The 16,360-nt window shown below is 37.3% G+C and overlaps 1 protein-coding gene across 3 annotated transcripts in view; it reads left to right on the top strand.

Annotated features, from left to right (window-relative positions):
• The window catches only part of TEX10 (testis expressed 10), a 46,608-nt gene that overhangs the window by 25,949 nt on the left and 4,299 nt on the right, over positions 1–16,360 (top strand). For 2 of the 3 annotated variants that reach the window (XM_027549772.1, XM_027549774.1), the window contains 4 exons: positions 2,271–2,377; positions 3,665–3,798; positions 12,551–12,631; positions 14,395–14,576. In XM_027549772.1, coding sequence (XP_027405573.1) covers positions 2,271–2,377; positions 3,665–3,798; positions 12,551–12,631; positions 14,395–14,576 — 504 coding nt within the window. The remainder of the gene's footprint in view (positions 1–2,270; positions 2,378–3,664; positions 3,799–12,550; positions 12,632–14,394; positions 14,577–16,360) is intronic. The other variant, XM_027549773.1, reaches the window with a different exon arrangement.

Genomic DNA, 16,360 nt, shown 5'->3' with positions numbered 1-16,360 from the left:
TTTAGTATTTATTGGCATCAGTTATGATTGACTTATGCTCAATAACTTTTTTCAAGGATTTTTTCACAAGTCTTTTTTTACCTTTTTATTTGTGGCACGTACTGAGAAAATATTACTTTACAAGTAATGGTAATAGAAGTTTATAATCATCGAAAGCAAATTGTCATGTAGTTAAAAGTCTACTAAGTTAAATTTTGCCTTTTAGCATGTGCACAGAGTCTTAGTAGACTTCTCTTTCTGTGGATGTATTGTCCCTATTCAAACTAATCTCTTTAAAAATTAAAACAAAATGGGGGCTTTTCAGCTTTCCCAGGCCAGTGGTATTATTATTGCATCACTTTTTCTAGATTTATAATTGAAGAATAATGTTTGGTTCCTTAGAAGTCACCTGGGTTATTTCATATCTTTGGTTTTTTCTTCAAAATATCCCTTTCTGTCCTTGATCATGACTGTAAACCAGCCAGCTTTTTCATTATCTCCCACCTGTAAGTAGTCTTGCTTCTCAGCTCCATATATTTCATGCACTGTTGCCAGTTAATTTTCCTGAAATATTCCTTTAATAATTTCTGATTTTCATCTGTTACATTAATTGGGCTCTACGATCTAGTTCATTTTGGGTATTGTAGTTCTGACACTGTTGTCTCTAGCAGAGGGAGTTTTATCTAAGAGCAGATCATCTCAGTTTGTTGAGTGTGTGAAAAACCCATCAACTTAAAACTGTTGGTGTTTAGTTTACCTTTTAAAAACTGTACTTCGAATTGCTGTTCCTACCTTTTTTACCATCCACTTAGAGCTTTTTTGAGTTTGAGTTTTTTCTCCCCCTCCATCTACCTGTGTTGTTCTGCTGACCTTTACTCTTCCTTTCCTCTCTGCCCCTAGTTAATTTACAGCTGGTTTGGGGAACATAAGACATGGATGTGGAAACGTAATCTACATTGTTAGATAAAAATATCAGAGAAGGGAGAAGTTACTGAGAAATTCAGCCTGGTTTTGAAGCAGAGTGAATATGCGAGCTGGGCTGCCAGGAGCAGGTCTGGTTTACTTCTGTTGTCCAAGCATAATTGATGAAAGCGTCCCTTCTATTCTCAGAAGTGTTCTGGTGTGTCCAGGATATATGGTCATGGTAGTTTTAAGGACAGTGTGATACATTGCTTGTCTTTTGTCCAAACTAGATTTTTAAATGGATTTGCTACCCCTTTTAGCCACTGGATGGCACAGTTTTCACTGGTTCAAGAGGATATTGGTTTGTTTTCTAATCACCATTTTGTACTCATTTCCATTGAGCATCTCTGACTTTTTATAACCTCTTGGCTTGTGATATTCCCTCCATAGCCCTTTAAGCAAAGAGAAGTCCTTTAAGTGGGAATGATTCAGAAGAATGTTTCCATTATTTTTAACTCCACAACTTTTAGGAATGTTAATAAATAGTTATTTCAGTGGTAAAAAAAGTTTAAGTTCTTCTCGTTGAATTAGAAACTCCTAATTTTGTTTTGACATTTATTCAGATTTCTGTGATAAAAATAGTAGTCTTAGCTTTTTGGATCTGATTATTCTCAAGTTTTCCTTTTTCTTTTTTTTTGCTGTATCCATGGTTGACATTTGCTGTATTCCTTCTTAGTCTTACCTTGAAGAGAGTTTTTAAAGATATCACTGGAAACTGATCTCATAGCAGGAACCAGATGATCTTCATGTAATGAGAAGCTGCTTTATGTTTAGCTATTCCCTTAAGTCCCCTACCAATACTTTAGCTGCAGTATTGTGAAGTAGACTTTATAAAGCTTTGCAAAGTATAGGAATGCATAGTTATCACAGAGTGGCTTTAAATTGAGGTATTCTTTACCTAGTTAAGACGCTTTTGCTCAGGTAGGAAGCAGGAGCTTGTTTAGACTTAGCTCGTTTATATAAGCAGGTAAGACTTTTTATGAAGATGAGGGAGTAAACACAGAGCAGCTGAACCTGCTACTGAAAAGCGGAACTTCATCTTGGCCCTTGAATCTGAGTTTTGAGTGCTGTGGGAAATTGTTTGAGTTGTACCATATATGTGGACTGGTTATGCTTTTCAAGGAAACTTTACATAAATATATGCTAAAAATGTTTTCCATATTATGGTACTTGAACCCTTATATGTAAAGATGATACATACCATGGATTTTTGTCTGAGCTCTTAAATTAGACTTGTTTTCAATAAAGAAAAATAGTCATATATTCTGTGCTTTATTCCTGAGTCTTCAAGTTGGTCACTTCTAGTACTAGGTCTCCATTTATTATAGATCGTCATTTTCTGGATGGAAGTCTTCAGTGAAAGAACAGAATGGAAGTGTTCAGTTAAACATCAGTAATGCGGACTATTTCAGCTTCTTATTTTCAACACTTACAGGTAACTACACTGAGCTGCCAAGTTAAGGAAAGGAAAAGAACCTAGGATGAAAATTCTCCTGGGATTTACTGTCTTAGCTGTTTGGGTCCAAGTTTTGAACCTCGCTGCATAGTTTAATAAGATGGTGAACAGAATATTCATTTTAAACATGTTTAAAATGTTCAGTGTGTTAGGAAAAACATCAGATTTTAATTAGCCATATTTTGCTTTCCATTGGTTTCAAAGAAAAATTAGTAACATGAGTCTTGATGTGTTAGATTGGTAAGTATTATTACTGTTGTTTTAAATGATTGTACTGTCTTCAATAGTTTTGTAAATGGATGATAAAGATGACAGTGTTTGAAATTTTCTGAAGACTTAAACTTAAGAGACTTATTTAATATGTTAAGTCAGAATCCCAAAATAGCTTGAAAGGGTCTGATAAAGAGCTGAATGTCGCAAGATAAATATTATATAAGAGAAACAAGTAGACTTGTATGTGTGTGTTTGATAGTTTTGGATGTATGCGTTTGAGATGGATGTGAGGGCTTTATGTTTTAATTAGTAGTACCTGTCGGAGGGTTTAGCGGTTTTAGGAAACTCATTAGGACTCAGTCAGGAGTGTGATATGGCTTCTAAACCAGATGATGACTCTTTAGGGCATGTTGGTGGAAGTGCAGTGATCTGAAAACATCAAAGCAGGTAGCTAGGGTCAGAACACATTGTGCTGGTATTCTGATCATTCTAAGAGCTGTCTTTCAGGAGGGGCTTTGGCACGTTGTTTGTATAGGTCAGGCTAGGTATAATAGAGGTGGTAAGAGAATCAGAACTCTTACTATATAGGATAGGTAGAAGAAAGTACACAGTAATTGTTGAAGAAATAGACTTAGGAGGGATGGAATAGTTTTAAAACATTTGAAAGGCTATTACGTAAGAAGACGAGTTTGGTATATGTATGAAGGAGCATGTTGTTACTCTTGTTCATTTGCTTTTTAAACCTGACATTAATTAGAATGATTATGTCTTTCACATTTATTTCAGTATACAGGTGGAAAGTCCTCAGTATAAGGGGTATAATATTGTTTCTTGATGTGTTACACATTTGATTCAGGTCACATCTTTGTGTACATAATTATATGAATTTTATTACATTGCTGGCATTTCATTTTTTAAAATAATACATGAAGAAATTCAGGGAAAACAGCTTGAAGAATTTAACTTGAAGATACATGTTTATTTTTTAAAAATTATTGAAGAATGTTACATGCTTTGTGATTTATTTTAAATTGGCTTTCTTACTCACATTAGGATTTTCAAAAGAAGAACTGACTTGGCTTCAGAGCCTTCGAGGAGTGCCTCATGTCATCCAGACGCAGCTTTCCCCTATGCTACTTTACCTCACTGACTTGGATCAGTTTTTACACCATTGGGACGTAACAGAGGTAATGGTCCATTTGAAAAGGCATGCAAGATTGTTAGAATTCAGTTCATCAGCCACCAGTAGTTACTATGTGTTAGCATTGCCTTGTGTAAGATATTTTTAGAGATTGAGAGTAGTATAAACTGAAGCGACTTAGCAGCAGCAGCAGCAGAGTAGTATAAAATACAGTCCCTGTTCTGAACGTGCATGTGATCCTTGGATATGTGGTGTAGATTCCTAAAGAAGAGTGTTCATAAAAGTTATGCCACTAGAATAGAATAAATCAGCTGTTTGAATGATAGAGACACATTTATTTTCTTTTTGCTGCTGCAACTAAATCACTTCAGTCGTGTCCGACTCTGTGCGATCCCATAGACAGCAGCCCACCAGGCTCCCTCGTCCCTGGGATTCTCCAGGCAAGAACACTGGAGTGGGTTGCTATTTCCTTCTCCAGTGCATGAAAGTGAAAAGTGAAAGTGAAGTCGCTAAGTCGTGTCCGACTCTTAGCGACCTCATGGACTGCAGCCTACCAGGCTCCTCCGTCCATGGGATTTTGCTAGTATAAGGTAAAAGAATAAATCCATTTATAGAAAAGAGGAAAGGCTTTATGGAAAAGCAAGAGTTTTACATAGATATTGAAGGATGAATAAGAGTTAAGTAGGATTTTATATCCTGAAGGTGGGTTTTTCTAAACAGAAAAAATTATTTGGAAGTTCCTTTGGTTTTAAAGAATTAGTATGTGGTTTATCAAAGTTACATTCTAAACCCCAAATTTCCCTTGAATTTTAAACTTCAGCCTAACAAATCTTTTTAGATAAATATAGTAAGTTTAGGCAATCATTTTAAAAGGAGACTTTAGTTACATTTTATCCCTTTTACAAACATATTTAAAGCTTTAAAAAACAGTTTTAATAATATATTCACTATTTGGTAAATAGTTCAGTTTTCAGACAAACCTTCACAATTGTTACAGTAAATCTTAAAACATTTAATAAACTTAAAAGCATGGTACATCTTAATATCTTAAGTTTCAGTACTGTTTATAGTGAAATTAAAATTAAAACTACAAGTCTAGGTTAGGTGTTAATAGTGTTTTAAATTGGAATTATAGGGCTGATCTTTTATGCTAATGGTCAGAATTGTTTTATGTTACAAATATATAAATATGTAAAAGCATCATCTTCCCTTCCATTGAAAGGTACTTCAATGCCCAGTAGGATTGCAGTTGTGTCATCCCAAATAATGTTGGTTGGAACCTTTCTTGCAAATTCTGAGGTTGTGTTCTGTGCTAGCTAACTTTTTTTTTTTTTTTAAATGATTCATAAGGTTTTTGGTTAGGGCATTGACTGTATATTCTTTTCTTGTAACTCGTAATTGCTAGGCCATAGCCTTTTCAATCAAAAAACAACGTTTGTCATTGTTCTCAACAGGGTAGTCTCTAGAACCTAAATCTGTTTTATTGCTATACCAGTTGATTTTATTCAGCTGATCTATTCACTACTACTTTCATTCTTTTCCAGAATAATCTTTACGTTCTTCCTGTATCTTAGGGCTACATCTTTTGTAGACATTGAACACATTTCTCTCATGGTTTTTTTGACTCTGATCACAATACTTAGGTCATGCCAGGGACACTTTCTTCTCTTTATTACCTGGTGCCTAACTATGTTTATATATTGGCTTTCAAAAAATAGTGGATTTTAAACAGTGAAAACGAATGAGTTAGGTAACCAACCTGCATATTTAATGTCTGGCATTTTATCTTGATCCATAGTACATGAAGAGATTGAGGCCTTGCACACTACTCGATTGGAAGGATTGGGTTTAGTATTAGTAGTTGTTTTGTAAGATGTTTCTAATGTTTTTAAACTACATCATTATGGATTGGGGAAAGCATGGTATGGGGATTCATCAGTGAGCCCCAGATTCCAGATATAGACTTGTTAAGTGTCTAGTTTAATAACTTGGACAACTCCAATAATCTTTCTCTGACAATTTTAATTTTTCAGAATCACATCATCTATGTAAAGACACATGTCAGGAAAATGTGATTGGTTATATTTCTGAGTGTACATTGGCAAGGACACGTATTAAACTTCAAGGATGCTGTCTTTGAAATGTTAAGACATAAATTAGGAAAAATCTGAAAGTTTACATTGTTCATTTTTGAAGTTAAGATTCCAGTTCTATTTTGGATAAAATTTGCCTTTAAATTGGCCTTTTCATATGAAATTATTTGAAATATATGTAGTTTTTGACAGCCTTAGTGTAAAAATTGATTTTTTATTATTATTTCATTTGAAAAAGTTAGTAGTCCATGGAGTGGGTTTGCTTAGTTGTTTTATCTGCTTAGTCTGAAGTGGTTTTTTATTTAAATCAGACCTTTATTTTCTGCGTAGATTTTCTTCACAAGGTATAATTTATTTATCTACTTAATACATTTAAGAATTTATTTATTTATATATGGCAGTATGAGGTCTTTGTTGCCATGTACAGGCTTGTTGATTACTCTCTGGGGCTCCTCTTTAGTTGTGGAGTGCAGGCTTCACACTCCACTGTGGTGGCTTCTCTTGTCGCAGAGCATGGGCTCTAGGGCTTCATTAGTTCTGGCACACAGGCTTCGTTGCCCTGTGGAATCTTCCCAGACCAGGAATTGAACCTGTGTCCCCTACATTGATGGCAGATTCTTAACCATTGGACTACAAGGAAAGTCCCACAAAGTACAATTTAGAAGAACTGAAGGATAATAGTAAAAGTGTTCTTCCATTCCCTGTCTCCCAGCCATCCACTTCCCTTCCTTAGTTTCTAAATGTATTCTTCTGGATAACTTCTGTGTCTTCACAAATGATTATATGTATTCTTTTGGCTTCTCCTTTTATACAAATAACATACTCTGATTTGGACCTTGCAGTTTTCACTTGGTGTCTTTGTGATCATTTCTTCTAAACACTGAAGGAAGAATTGTATGATCTTGCCATTAATGCTGGAAATAGTAGTTAAAAGGGAAAGATCACAAAGGGAAAAGGAGTCTTTGGACAGAGATATCATTCCCAAATGGAAGTGTCTTTTCCAGAGCCAGTGGAAGGTTTTATGGTTAATTTTCATTGTCGTTATAAAATTTTGAATGGTTTGAAAAGACTACTTTTTAACTAAATTTGGAAGAATAATAAGAAAACATTACTGTAGTTTAAGAAATAGGACAATTTTATTTTTTTGAAACCTCTGATTTTGTTTCTTTGAAACCTCTGATTTTATTAACAGCTTTATGTGTATGCCATTTCTGTATAAAATTAGGTAGAAAATACTTCAATGTAGAAATTAAACATACAAAATCTTAAGAAAAGTAAAGTTTTGTATTTTTTTAAAACTCTTAATTTCCACACTAGCACATTGCCGTGCCTGTTCTGGAATTGTGTACTGTGAGGTCAGGAATCGGAGGTGTGCAAGTTTCGGTTAACACTGTAGTTGGAAAAGTGAAGATTGCCTATGTATGTGTGTGTTTGTGTGTCTCTGTGTTTGTATTTTTGTTTACTTTTATTTTGAAACAATTTCAGACCTAGAGAAAAATTACAACTGCAGTAGAAAGAACTTCTGTTTTCTTAAACTATTTGACAAAATGCCCATAGTCCCTACTTCAGCACAAGCAGGCCGTGTTTTATTGTACTTGCAGATTCAGTTTTTACAAACTGAAGTTTTGTGGCAGCGCTGCATTGAGGCTGTCTGTCATCTCAATAGCACTGGTACACTTCGTGTCTCTGTGTCACAGTTCGGTAATTCTTGGAATATTTCACACTTTTTCATTGTTATTTCTTACAGTGAGCTGTGATTGGTGATCTTTGATAATACTGTTGTAATTGTTTCGGGCTTTGTAATTAATTGTCCTCATGAACCGTGCCCACATGAGATAGTGCAGTGAACTTAGTGAAATATGTGTTCTGACTGCCCCGCCAGCCAGCCGTTCCCTATCTCTCCCCTTCTCAGGTCTCCCTATTCCCTGAGACTCAACAATTCTGAAATTAGGGCAGTTAATAACCCTACAGAGGCCTCTGTGAGTGTGTGTGTGTTAGTTGCTCAGTTGTATCCAACTCTTTGCGATGCTATAGACTGTGGCTCACCAGGCTCCTCTGTCCATGGAATTCTCCAGGTAAGAATACTGGAGTGGGTTGCCATTTCCCTCTCTGGGGGATCCTCCTGACCCAGGGATCAAACCCCAGCCTACTGCATTGCAGGTAGATTCTTTACCATCTGAGCCACCAGGTGTTCAAGTAAAGCGAAGAGTTGGGTATCTCTTACTTTAAATCAAAAGCTAGAAATGATTATTAGCTTAGTGAGGAAAGCATGTTGATAGCAAAGATAGGCTGAAAACTAGACCTCTCTGCTGGTTAGCCAAGTTGTGAATGCAAAAGAAAAGTTCTTGAAACTAAAAGTGCTATTCCATGAACACAGGAATAATAAGAAAGTGAAACAACCTTTTTGATGACATGGAAAAAGTTTGAATGATCTGGATAGAAGATCAAACTGCCACAACATTCCCTTAAGCCAAAGCCAAATCTCAAACAAAACCCTGATGATGATTTAGTTGCCAAGTCGTGTCTGACTCTTTGTGACCCCATGGACTGTGGCCCACCAGGCTCCTCTGTCTATGTGATTCTCCAAGCAAGAATACTGGCAGTGGTTGCCATTTACTTCTCCAGGGGATCTTTCTGACCCAGGGATTGAACCCAAGTCTCCCACATTGTGGGCACATTTACCAACTGAGCTATAAGGGAATCCCTAAAACTCTAATAGTCTCTTCAATTCTCTGAAGGCTAAGAGAGGTGAGGAAGCTGCAGAAGAGTTTGAAGGTAGCAGAGACTGTTCATGAGGCTTAAGGGAAGAAGCCGTGTCCATGACATGAAGGTGTAAGGTGAAATAGCTGATGGGGAAATTTCAGCAAATTATCCAGCAGATCCAGCTAAGATGAGTATTGAAATGATGGCTACCCTAAATAACAGACTTTCAACATAGACAAAACAGCTTTATACTGGAAGACGATGCCATCTAGGACTTGGCTTAGCTGGAGAGGAGTGAGTGCCTGGTTTCAGAGCTTCAGAGGACAGGTTGACTCTTGTGAGGGGCTGATGCAGTTGGTGACTTTAAGTTGAAGCCAGTGCTCATTTACCATTCTGAAAATTCTAGGACCCTTAAGAATTATGCTAAGTCTACTCTGCCTATGCCCTATAAAGGAAAAAGCTTGGATGACAGTACACCATGGTTTACTGATTATTTTAAGCCCACTGTTGATATCTTCTGCACAGAAGAAAAGCTTCCTTTAAAAGTATTACTACTCGTTGACAAAACACTGGTCATTCTGGAACCCTGATGGAGATACACAATGAGATTAATGTTTTTTTCATGCTTGCTAGCACAGCATCCATTCTGCAGTCCATGGATCAAGGAGTCATTTAGACCTTCAAGTTTTATCATTTAAGAAATAAGCTGCCATAAATAGAGATTCTTCTGATGGATCTGAGCAAAGTAAATTGGAAACTTTCTGGAAAAGAGTTCACCTTGTAGATGCCATTAAGATCATTTGTGATTTATAGTGAGAGGTCAAAATATCAACATTAACATGAGTTTGGAAGAAGTTGATTACAACCTTCATGAGGAGTTCAAGACTTCAGTGGAGGAAGTAACTGCAGATGTGGAAATAGCAAGAGAACTAGAATTAGAAATGGAGCTTGAAGATGTGACTGAATTGCAGATATCTCATGATAAAACTTTGAACAGATGAAGAGTTGCTTCTAATGAATGAACAGATGAATCTACCCCTGGTAAAGATGTGAAGATTGTTGAAATGACAACATAGGATTTAGAATAGTACATTGACTTTGCTGATAAAGCAGTGTCATTCATTGACCCTGACATTTTTGAAGAATCAGTTCAGTCGCTCAGTCATGTCCGACTCTTTGCAAACCCATGGACTGCAGCACGCTGGGCCTCCCTGTCCATCACCAACTCCCGGAGTTGAACTCATGTCCATTGAGTCGGTGATGCCATCCAACCATCTCATCCTCTGTTGTCCCCTTTTTCCCCCGCCTTCAGTGTTTCCCAGCATCAGGGAAATGAGTCAGTTTTTCACATCAGGTGGCCAAAATATTGGCGTTTTAGCTTCAACATCAGTCCTTCCAGTGAACATTCAGGACTGATTTCCTTTAGGATGGACTGGTTGGATCTCCTTGCAGTCCAAGGGACTCCCCAGAGTCTTCTCCAACACCACAGTTCAAAAGCATCAATTCTTTGGTGCTCAGCTTTCTTAATAGTCCAGCTCTCACATCCATACATGACTACTGGAAAAACCATAGCCTTGACTAGATGGACATTTGTTGGCAAATTAATGTCTCTGCTTTTTAATATGCTGTCTAGGTATAGGCTGGTCATAACTTTTTGTCTAAGGAGTAAGCATCTTTTTTGCAGGACAGTTATTCTGTAAAATTTCTCTCAATTCAGGTTTATTTCCACATGGTTAAATCAGGTTATACAGATGTGGCAGGAATACGACACAAGTGATGCTGTAGGTTTCTGATGGCAGCTTGTCAGACGGTGCAGGGTTTTGATTTGTCCCATTAGGTGTTCACTTTGCCCACTTGAGTAAGTGGTATCTGGTCACCTTCTGCACTCTAGTTTTTCCCCTTTAGTAACATTTTATGATGTTTTGAAACAGTGTAAATATCATTTCTTTTTGGTCTTCTCTTTTATTTTATTTCTTTTTGTTAGTATGGTTTCTTATATTTTCCAGTGGGGTAAATTTCCTTACTATCTTTATTAATTTTGATACTCACGTTTGCCATGGTCACCTCCTGGAAGCAAACGTCTTTGTTCTTTTGACATGTCCTCGTGTTTCTCTGAGTGCTGTTGACCTTGAACAACACAGGTGCGAACTGTGCAGGCCCACTTACATGCAGATTTATCTCAGTAGTAAATACTACATTACTGCATGGACCCATGGTTGCATCTGCAGATACGAACAGCGTTAGATGTGGAGGGCCCACTATTAAGTTACGTGCAGATTTTCAACCGCACAGAGGGTCTGTGCCTCTAATCCCCTCCCCATGTTGTTCAGGGGTTAGCTGTACTACCTTTATTGTATCACAGATTGTTTCAGATTTGTGTTGTATTTCCCCTGTCCCAGCCCAGCAATCAGGTATTTCTTTAAGAAGCCCAGTTTTCCTTTAGGTGGAGAATGCATTTTAGGAAACAATTCTCGACTCTTATAAGTGTGTTCATTGCTATTTGATGTTGCTGTTCCCAGACCTTATCAGTGAACAGAAATCAGGAATTCAACACCATGGGGTTCATTCTGGTTTTCTCCTTTCCCTCTTGTACCTGCTTTTTCTGATGGTGAGAAACCTGACTTCCACTTAATATATTTACCTACTCGGTCACTTCCTTTGTCTGTGATCATCTCCTTTCGGTGCCACCCTTTTCCCCTGTGGGCATCTTTTTTCTTATCCCATTTGAACTCCAATTCTTTGGGACAGAGCATCTGTATTTGTTAACAGTTAACTGACTCTGGGCCACTGAAGCCCTCCCATTGACTCTAGTGCTGATGTCTAGCTTGGCCTCACTCGGTAGCTTTAGAACTGATTCATTCAGGAGGGGAGGGAGGCAGAAGGGAAAAAGGAGGGGATTGAGTGATCATTTATTATTGAATGGGCCTTTCAAATATGATTTACCTTTTATGAATGATAATATTCACTGTGCTCATTTTGAAGAAGGAAGATGCCATTGAAAATATCCTGCTTACATTGTTACCTACAGGTTTAAAAGAGAAGACAATTGCCCTATGAAAACTCTGGGTAGTATCACTCTACAGGAGGTTCTAGAGAGACATAATGCAGATACTGTTGATTTTGAGGATTGACAGTTCTCTTGAATTTATCTTGACTATTCTTTCTCTTCCTAGAGTCATATTCTTCTTTCCACTAGCCTTATCTTTGTCTCCCCATGGGATTTTTCTACATACTTCATTTTGGTACTGCATTCCATTGGCTTCTGGAGTTGTGTTGTGATTCTCTGAAGGACCTGATGCTGTCATTCTGCTTCTTGTTTTCTTGAGATCTTGGAAAATTAAAAGTACTAGAGATTTGATTCCCATCTCGTTCATATTTTTCTTCCTTATAGACTGTTATTTTACCTTTAGGGAATAAGAGGCAGCATAATTTGCACGTAGTATTTCTCTTTTCTGGATCATGTTTTTTTCAATGATGTATTTTTCCACCAAATGGGAGAAAATCTTTTGTCCGCTCTTTGTTTACATCACTGAGACCTCCCTGTTGTAGCACTTATTTAATGGGAATGTGGGCTCTACCTTGGTTGATTGTAAGCTACCCGAGGGCTGTGAGACAGAAGTTTCTCATTCTTTCACTCCTGTGTGTAGCGCCTGATAAGACTAGCTCAGTTTGTGTGGTAGTCAGGCAGTTGTGTCCAACTCTTTGTGACCCCATATTTGGTAGCTTGTCAGACTCTTCTGTCCATGGAATTCTCCAGGCAAGAATACCAGAGTGAGTTGCCATTTCCTTCTCCACAGTGCTCAGTAAGTATTTAATAAATGAATTATTTGGAAAATTAGCCCATATATATGAGGATTGCTTGTTTGATGCTTGCATCTTTAGAGTCACTTCTTGTTGAGTTTCTTTTTAATATGTAGAGCAAGTAGGTTTAAAAAAAAACTGTTGGACTTGTTTCTGACCTACAGTGTTCTGATTTGGTACCGGTTTTCTCCTTTCTGACAGACAGTCTGTCACAGTTTATTGGTTGTCCCTGTCCGAAGCCAAAGCTTTGACGTCCTGCAGACTGCCATCAGTAAGCATTTGGTAAATATACTTAAAATTTTTTCTGTTAACACAAAAAGCATAGAGATTCACTGGTTAAGATTTGGTTTGCCATAATCGGGGAGAGACTGAGTGTCCAGAATCTAAGCTTAATAATTTCATGGCCTCTCATCTGTGGTGAGAACTGAGAAATCTTGGTTTGTTTGCTGGCTGTTGCTAATTAATTCTGTCACCTTAGGGAAATGGCCCTTACTCTCTCTATATGAACAATGAAAGACCTTAAAATGATACCTTGGGTCTTTCTGACTTGAAATGCTTTCATGAACATGTGCTTGGTGTCATACCTAGAAGGGGTGAGGTGTGGAGTAGGGCTGTCACCTCACAGGCTTAAGGGCCTGGTCACTGGGAACAGTGAGCTTAGCCATGAAACTTACTTGTCTCTGGGCTTGTGGATGTCTCTTGTTCCCATTGGTATTGAATTCTCATTAGGTATGCTTGGGTTTTGCTTTTAACTTCCTCCAACCTTTACACTTTAATCTTTGACTTTTTACTATAATGATATATTACAGTGCAAGGGAGAGCCCCCAAGGTTTTCTTCAAGGGACTGTCACTTGTTTGGATAATTTGATAGGCACATGCGTACCCCCTTTCTTTACTTGCCTCAAGTTGGAAGAGTACCACTTTGACTTCTCAGTACCCTTTTCTTCCTGCTATTAAACTTCCAATCCATATACATTGTATCTCCAAAGAGCCCCATCTTTTTTTTTTTTTAACTTCCACTCTAGAAATGTATGCCCTCCTTTGATTACATTCACTATTCCAAGATCAGCATTCCAGTCAGTCTTGGTCACTTTCTTCAGACAGCCTGGTGGAAAGGTCAAGACCTCAGAGCCTGCAGACTATGATTACTCAACAGTTGGCTTGCAGGAGATTTTAACTGTGTATACTTAATGTTACAAGTTAGAGTCCAGCTTAATGACTGTTTACACAGCAGAGTCCAGGTGAGCTAGTGTACCATGATGTCCCCTGTCTGGGTCTCGGGCAGTGAGGCAGTCAAGAGTAAGTGTGGTATTACCTTACTCCATTGCAGATGATTTTCTTTGGTTATGTCTGAATGACCAGTTAAATCCAGGGGAAGGATAATTGTAAAATGAACTCTGGTTTGTGCATTTAATTTCCTGGGATGAGGGTGGTGCCAGATTAGCGTTTTCCAGTCTGAATACTCAGGATCATGTAAATGTGATTATTGGTATCAAGATTTTCTTTGGATGCATGAAATAATCCTTTTAAATAATGTTTTTGGCCAACAGTAGAAATTGTAACATCTAGAAAATTTAAGAGACTTTGTCTTGAAGGAGATGTGGGGAATTGGATCGATAGTATTTCTTGAGTTTAAATATTTTCAGTCATTTCAGGTAGCAGTTAGTTGTCAGAGGAAAACGGGACCTTAAGGTGTGGTGGGGGGCATGGCATGTATTGTGGTTGTACCGACTTCCACCAGTAGTAGTAGTAGTGTAGTCGTTAAGTCATCTCCGACTGTGTGACCCATGGACTGTAGCCTGCCAGGCTTCTGTGTCCGTGGGATTCTTCAGCAAGGATGTTGGAGTAGGTTGCCATTCCCTTCTCCAGGGGATCTTCCCAAACCAGGGATTAAACCTGGATCTTCCCACATTACAGGCAGATTCTTTACCATCTGAGCTACCAGTAGTGATGGGAGGTTAATTGTCCAGGTGATGGTGTTTGTTTTTATTCTGGGGAGAAGGGCTGTTGTGAAGAGGTCATTAACCTCATTTTTCTACGCCTAGGTTGGATTGACTGTAATTCCTGACAGCACGGCTGGCTGTGTTTTGGGTGTTATCTGTAAGCTCCTGGATCATACGTGTGTACTTAGTGAAACTCTACTGCCGTTTCTGGCTTCTTGTTGCTACAGTCTGCTTTATTTTCTACTTACTTTAGAGAAAGGAGAAGCAGAACATCTAAGAAAAAGGTAACAGTTTTATACTCTTAAACTTTTAATTTTTTTCCTACTTGTTCAACTGCCTTCAGTCAGTCAATCCATAAAAGATATTTCCAAAATCTAATTCTTTTTTAGAGTTTGTATATCCCTCGCTACCTGCTTCTTTGTTCTTTTGTGAATCCCCTTTGTGATGTGGTATAGCAGTCTTAGTTTTTGTTTTTTCTTGTAAGCTACAAATTTGCAAAGTTAGATGGTATTATAAAGTTTCTTGGGAGCTTTCCTTAACTTTGCTATAGATCTGGCAAGAAAATTCTGTGTTTTAGAAGGATGGACTTATTAATACGAGCCTTTGTATTTTGTTCGGGCTTCATTAGAACTAGCCAGAGTCAAATTTTAAATTCATGGGTTTAAGGAAATTGTTCCAAGATGCTGGTGTTTTTTAATTATTACTTTTGTTCCTATATACTTTTTAGACTAAAGCTTCTAGGATAGTGTGGAAGATTTCACTTTCATTTTCAAAAAGTGTTCTCATGCTTACGTTCTTTTCGGTATGCTGTTTACAGTTCATTGCAAGAAGATTATTAAACAGTCTTAAGAGATGATCACATATAAGAAAATAAAAATCATTCTGTCACATTTTGACATTTGCCTTTCAAGTCTTTTTTGAGCTTTTAAGTGTCATAGAAATATGTCATACATATGATTGTGTAAAATATTTAAATAGTTTAAAGAGTATAAACTGAACATCCATTTAGCTAAATTCCAGGTTTAGGAATAGAGTGTCGTCAGCATGCTCTATCCATGTCCTTTCCATAGTTAAATTTCTCTTTTACACCTCCAGAGATCACTTCTGTGTTATTCACTTTGCTGCCTTTATAAATGCACATAAAATTTTTAAATAAAAACAGTTCATTTTTGTTTTTCATGTTTTAAGAGTTTGATATAAAAGGAATTAGTGTATTTTTTTATGACTTGATTTGCATCATCGTGAGAGTTACTCATGTTGATTTAAGGATGTAATTCATTTTGTTTCTCCATACCAGGAGTCAGCAAACTTCTTTCTATGTAAAGAGTCAGATGGTGAATATTTTAGGTTTTTGTCAGAACTTGTCAGAACTACTCAGCACTCCCTGATGCTATGAAAGGAGCATCACATGATACATAAATGAATAGGTGTGCTGTGTTCCAATAAAATTTTATTTACAAATACAGGCTGCAAGCAGGATTGGCTGTGGTCTGGTACCCTTGCTCTGTAGTATTCCGCTTTATGAATGTACTGTAACTTACTGATGGGGATTTTTCCCACAAAGTGTTGTGTGTATTTAAAACTTGGTAGATTTCACTGTTAATATCCTGTAAAATTTACACATAAATAAATAGATCTGATGGTACTTTTCTTACACATCATCAAACTTTAGGTCTCATAGCTCAAGAAAAACCTTTGTAAATAGCAAGGAACTTCTCCAGGTTATAAAAATTTTATAATGAGCATCCCCATTTATGAAATAGGTATTTTGCTATTTGTCATTTCCTGTCACTTGAAATATAGGCCCTTCGTGGTATACTTATGTTTCAGAGGTCTTCTTAGTTTCTTATAGAACATTCTGCTTTGATTGTATATGGTTGGACTGAAAAAAATTCAATGTGTTTAATACATTTTGCCTGTTTAAAAATTCTGTTTTAAAAGTGTGTTGTGCGGGGTATTGGAAAGTTTGATACTACCAGGACCATATGCATCTCTGGATGACATTACTTAGGCACAAGAAAGGGTTGGCAGCCCGAGCCTTAGGTACTTAAATTTCCCTTTGGGGCTG

Source organism: Bos indicus x Bos taurus, chromosome 8 (assembly GCF_003369695.1).
Source record: "Bos indicus x Bos taurus breed Angus x Brahman F1 hybrid chromosome 8, Bos_hybrid_MaternalHap_v2.0, whole genome shotgun sequence".
Taxonomy (NCBI): Eukaryota; Metazoa; Chordata; class Mammalia; order Artiodactyla; family Bovidae; genus Bos; species Bos indicus x Bos taurus.
This window is presented reverse-complemented; position numbering and strand designations above follow the sequence as displayed.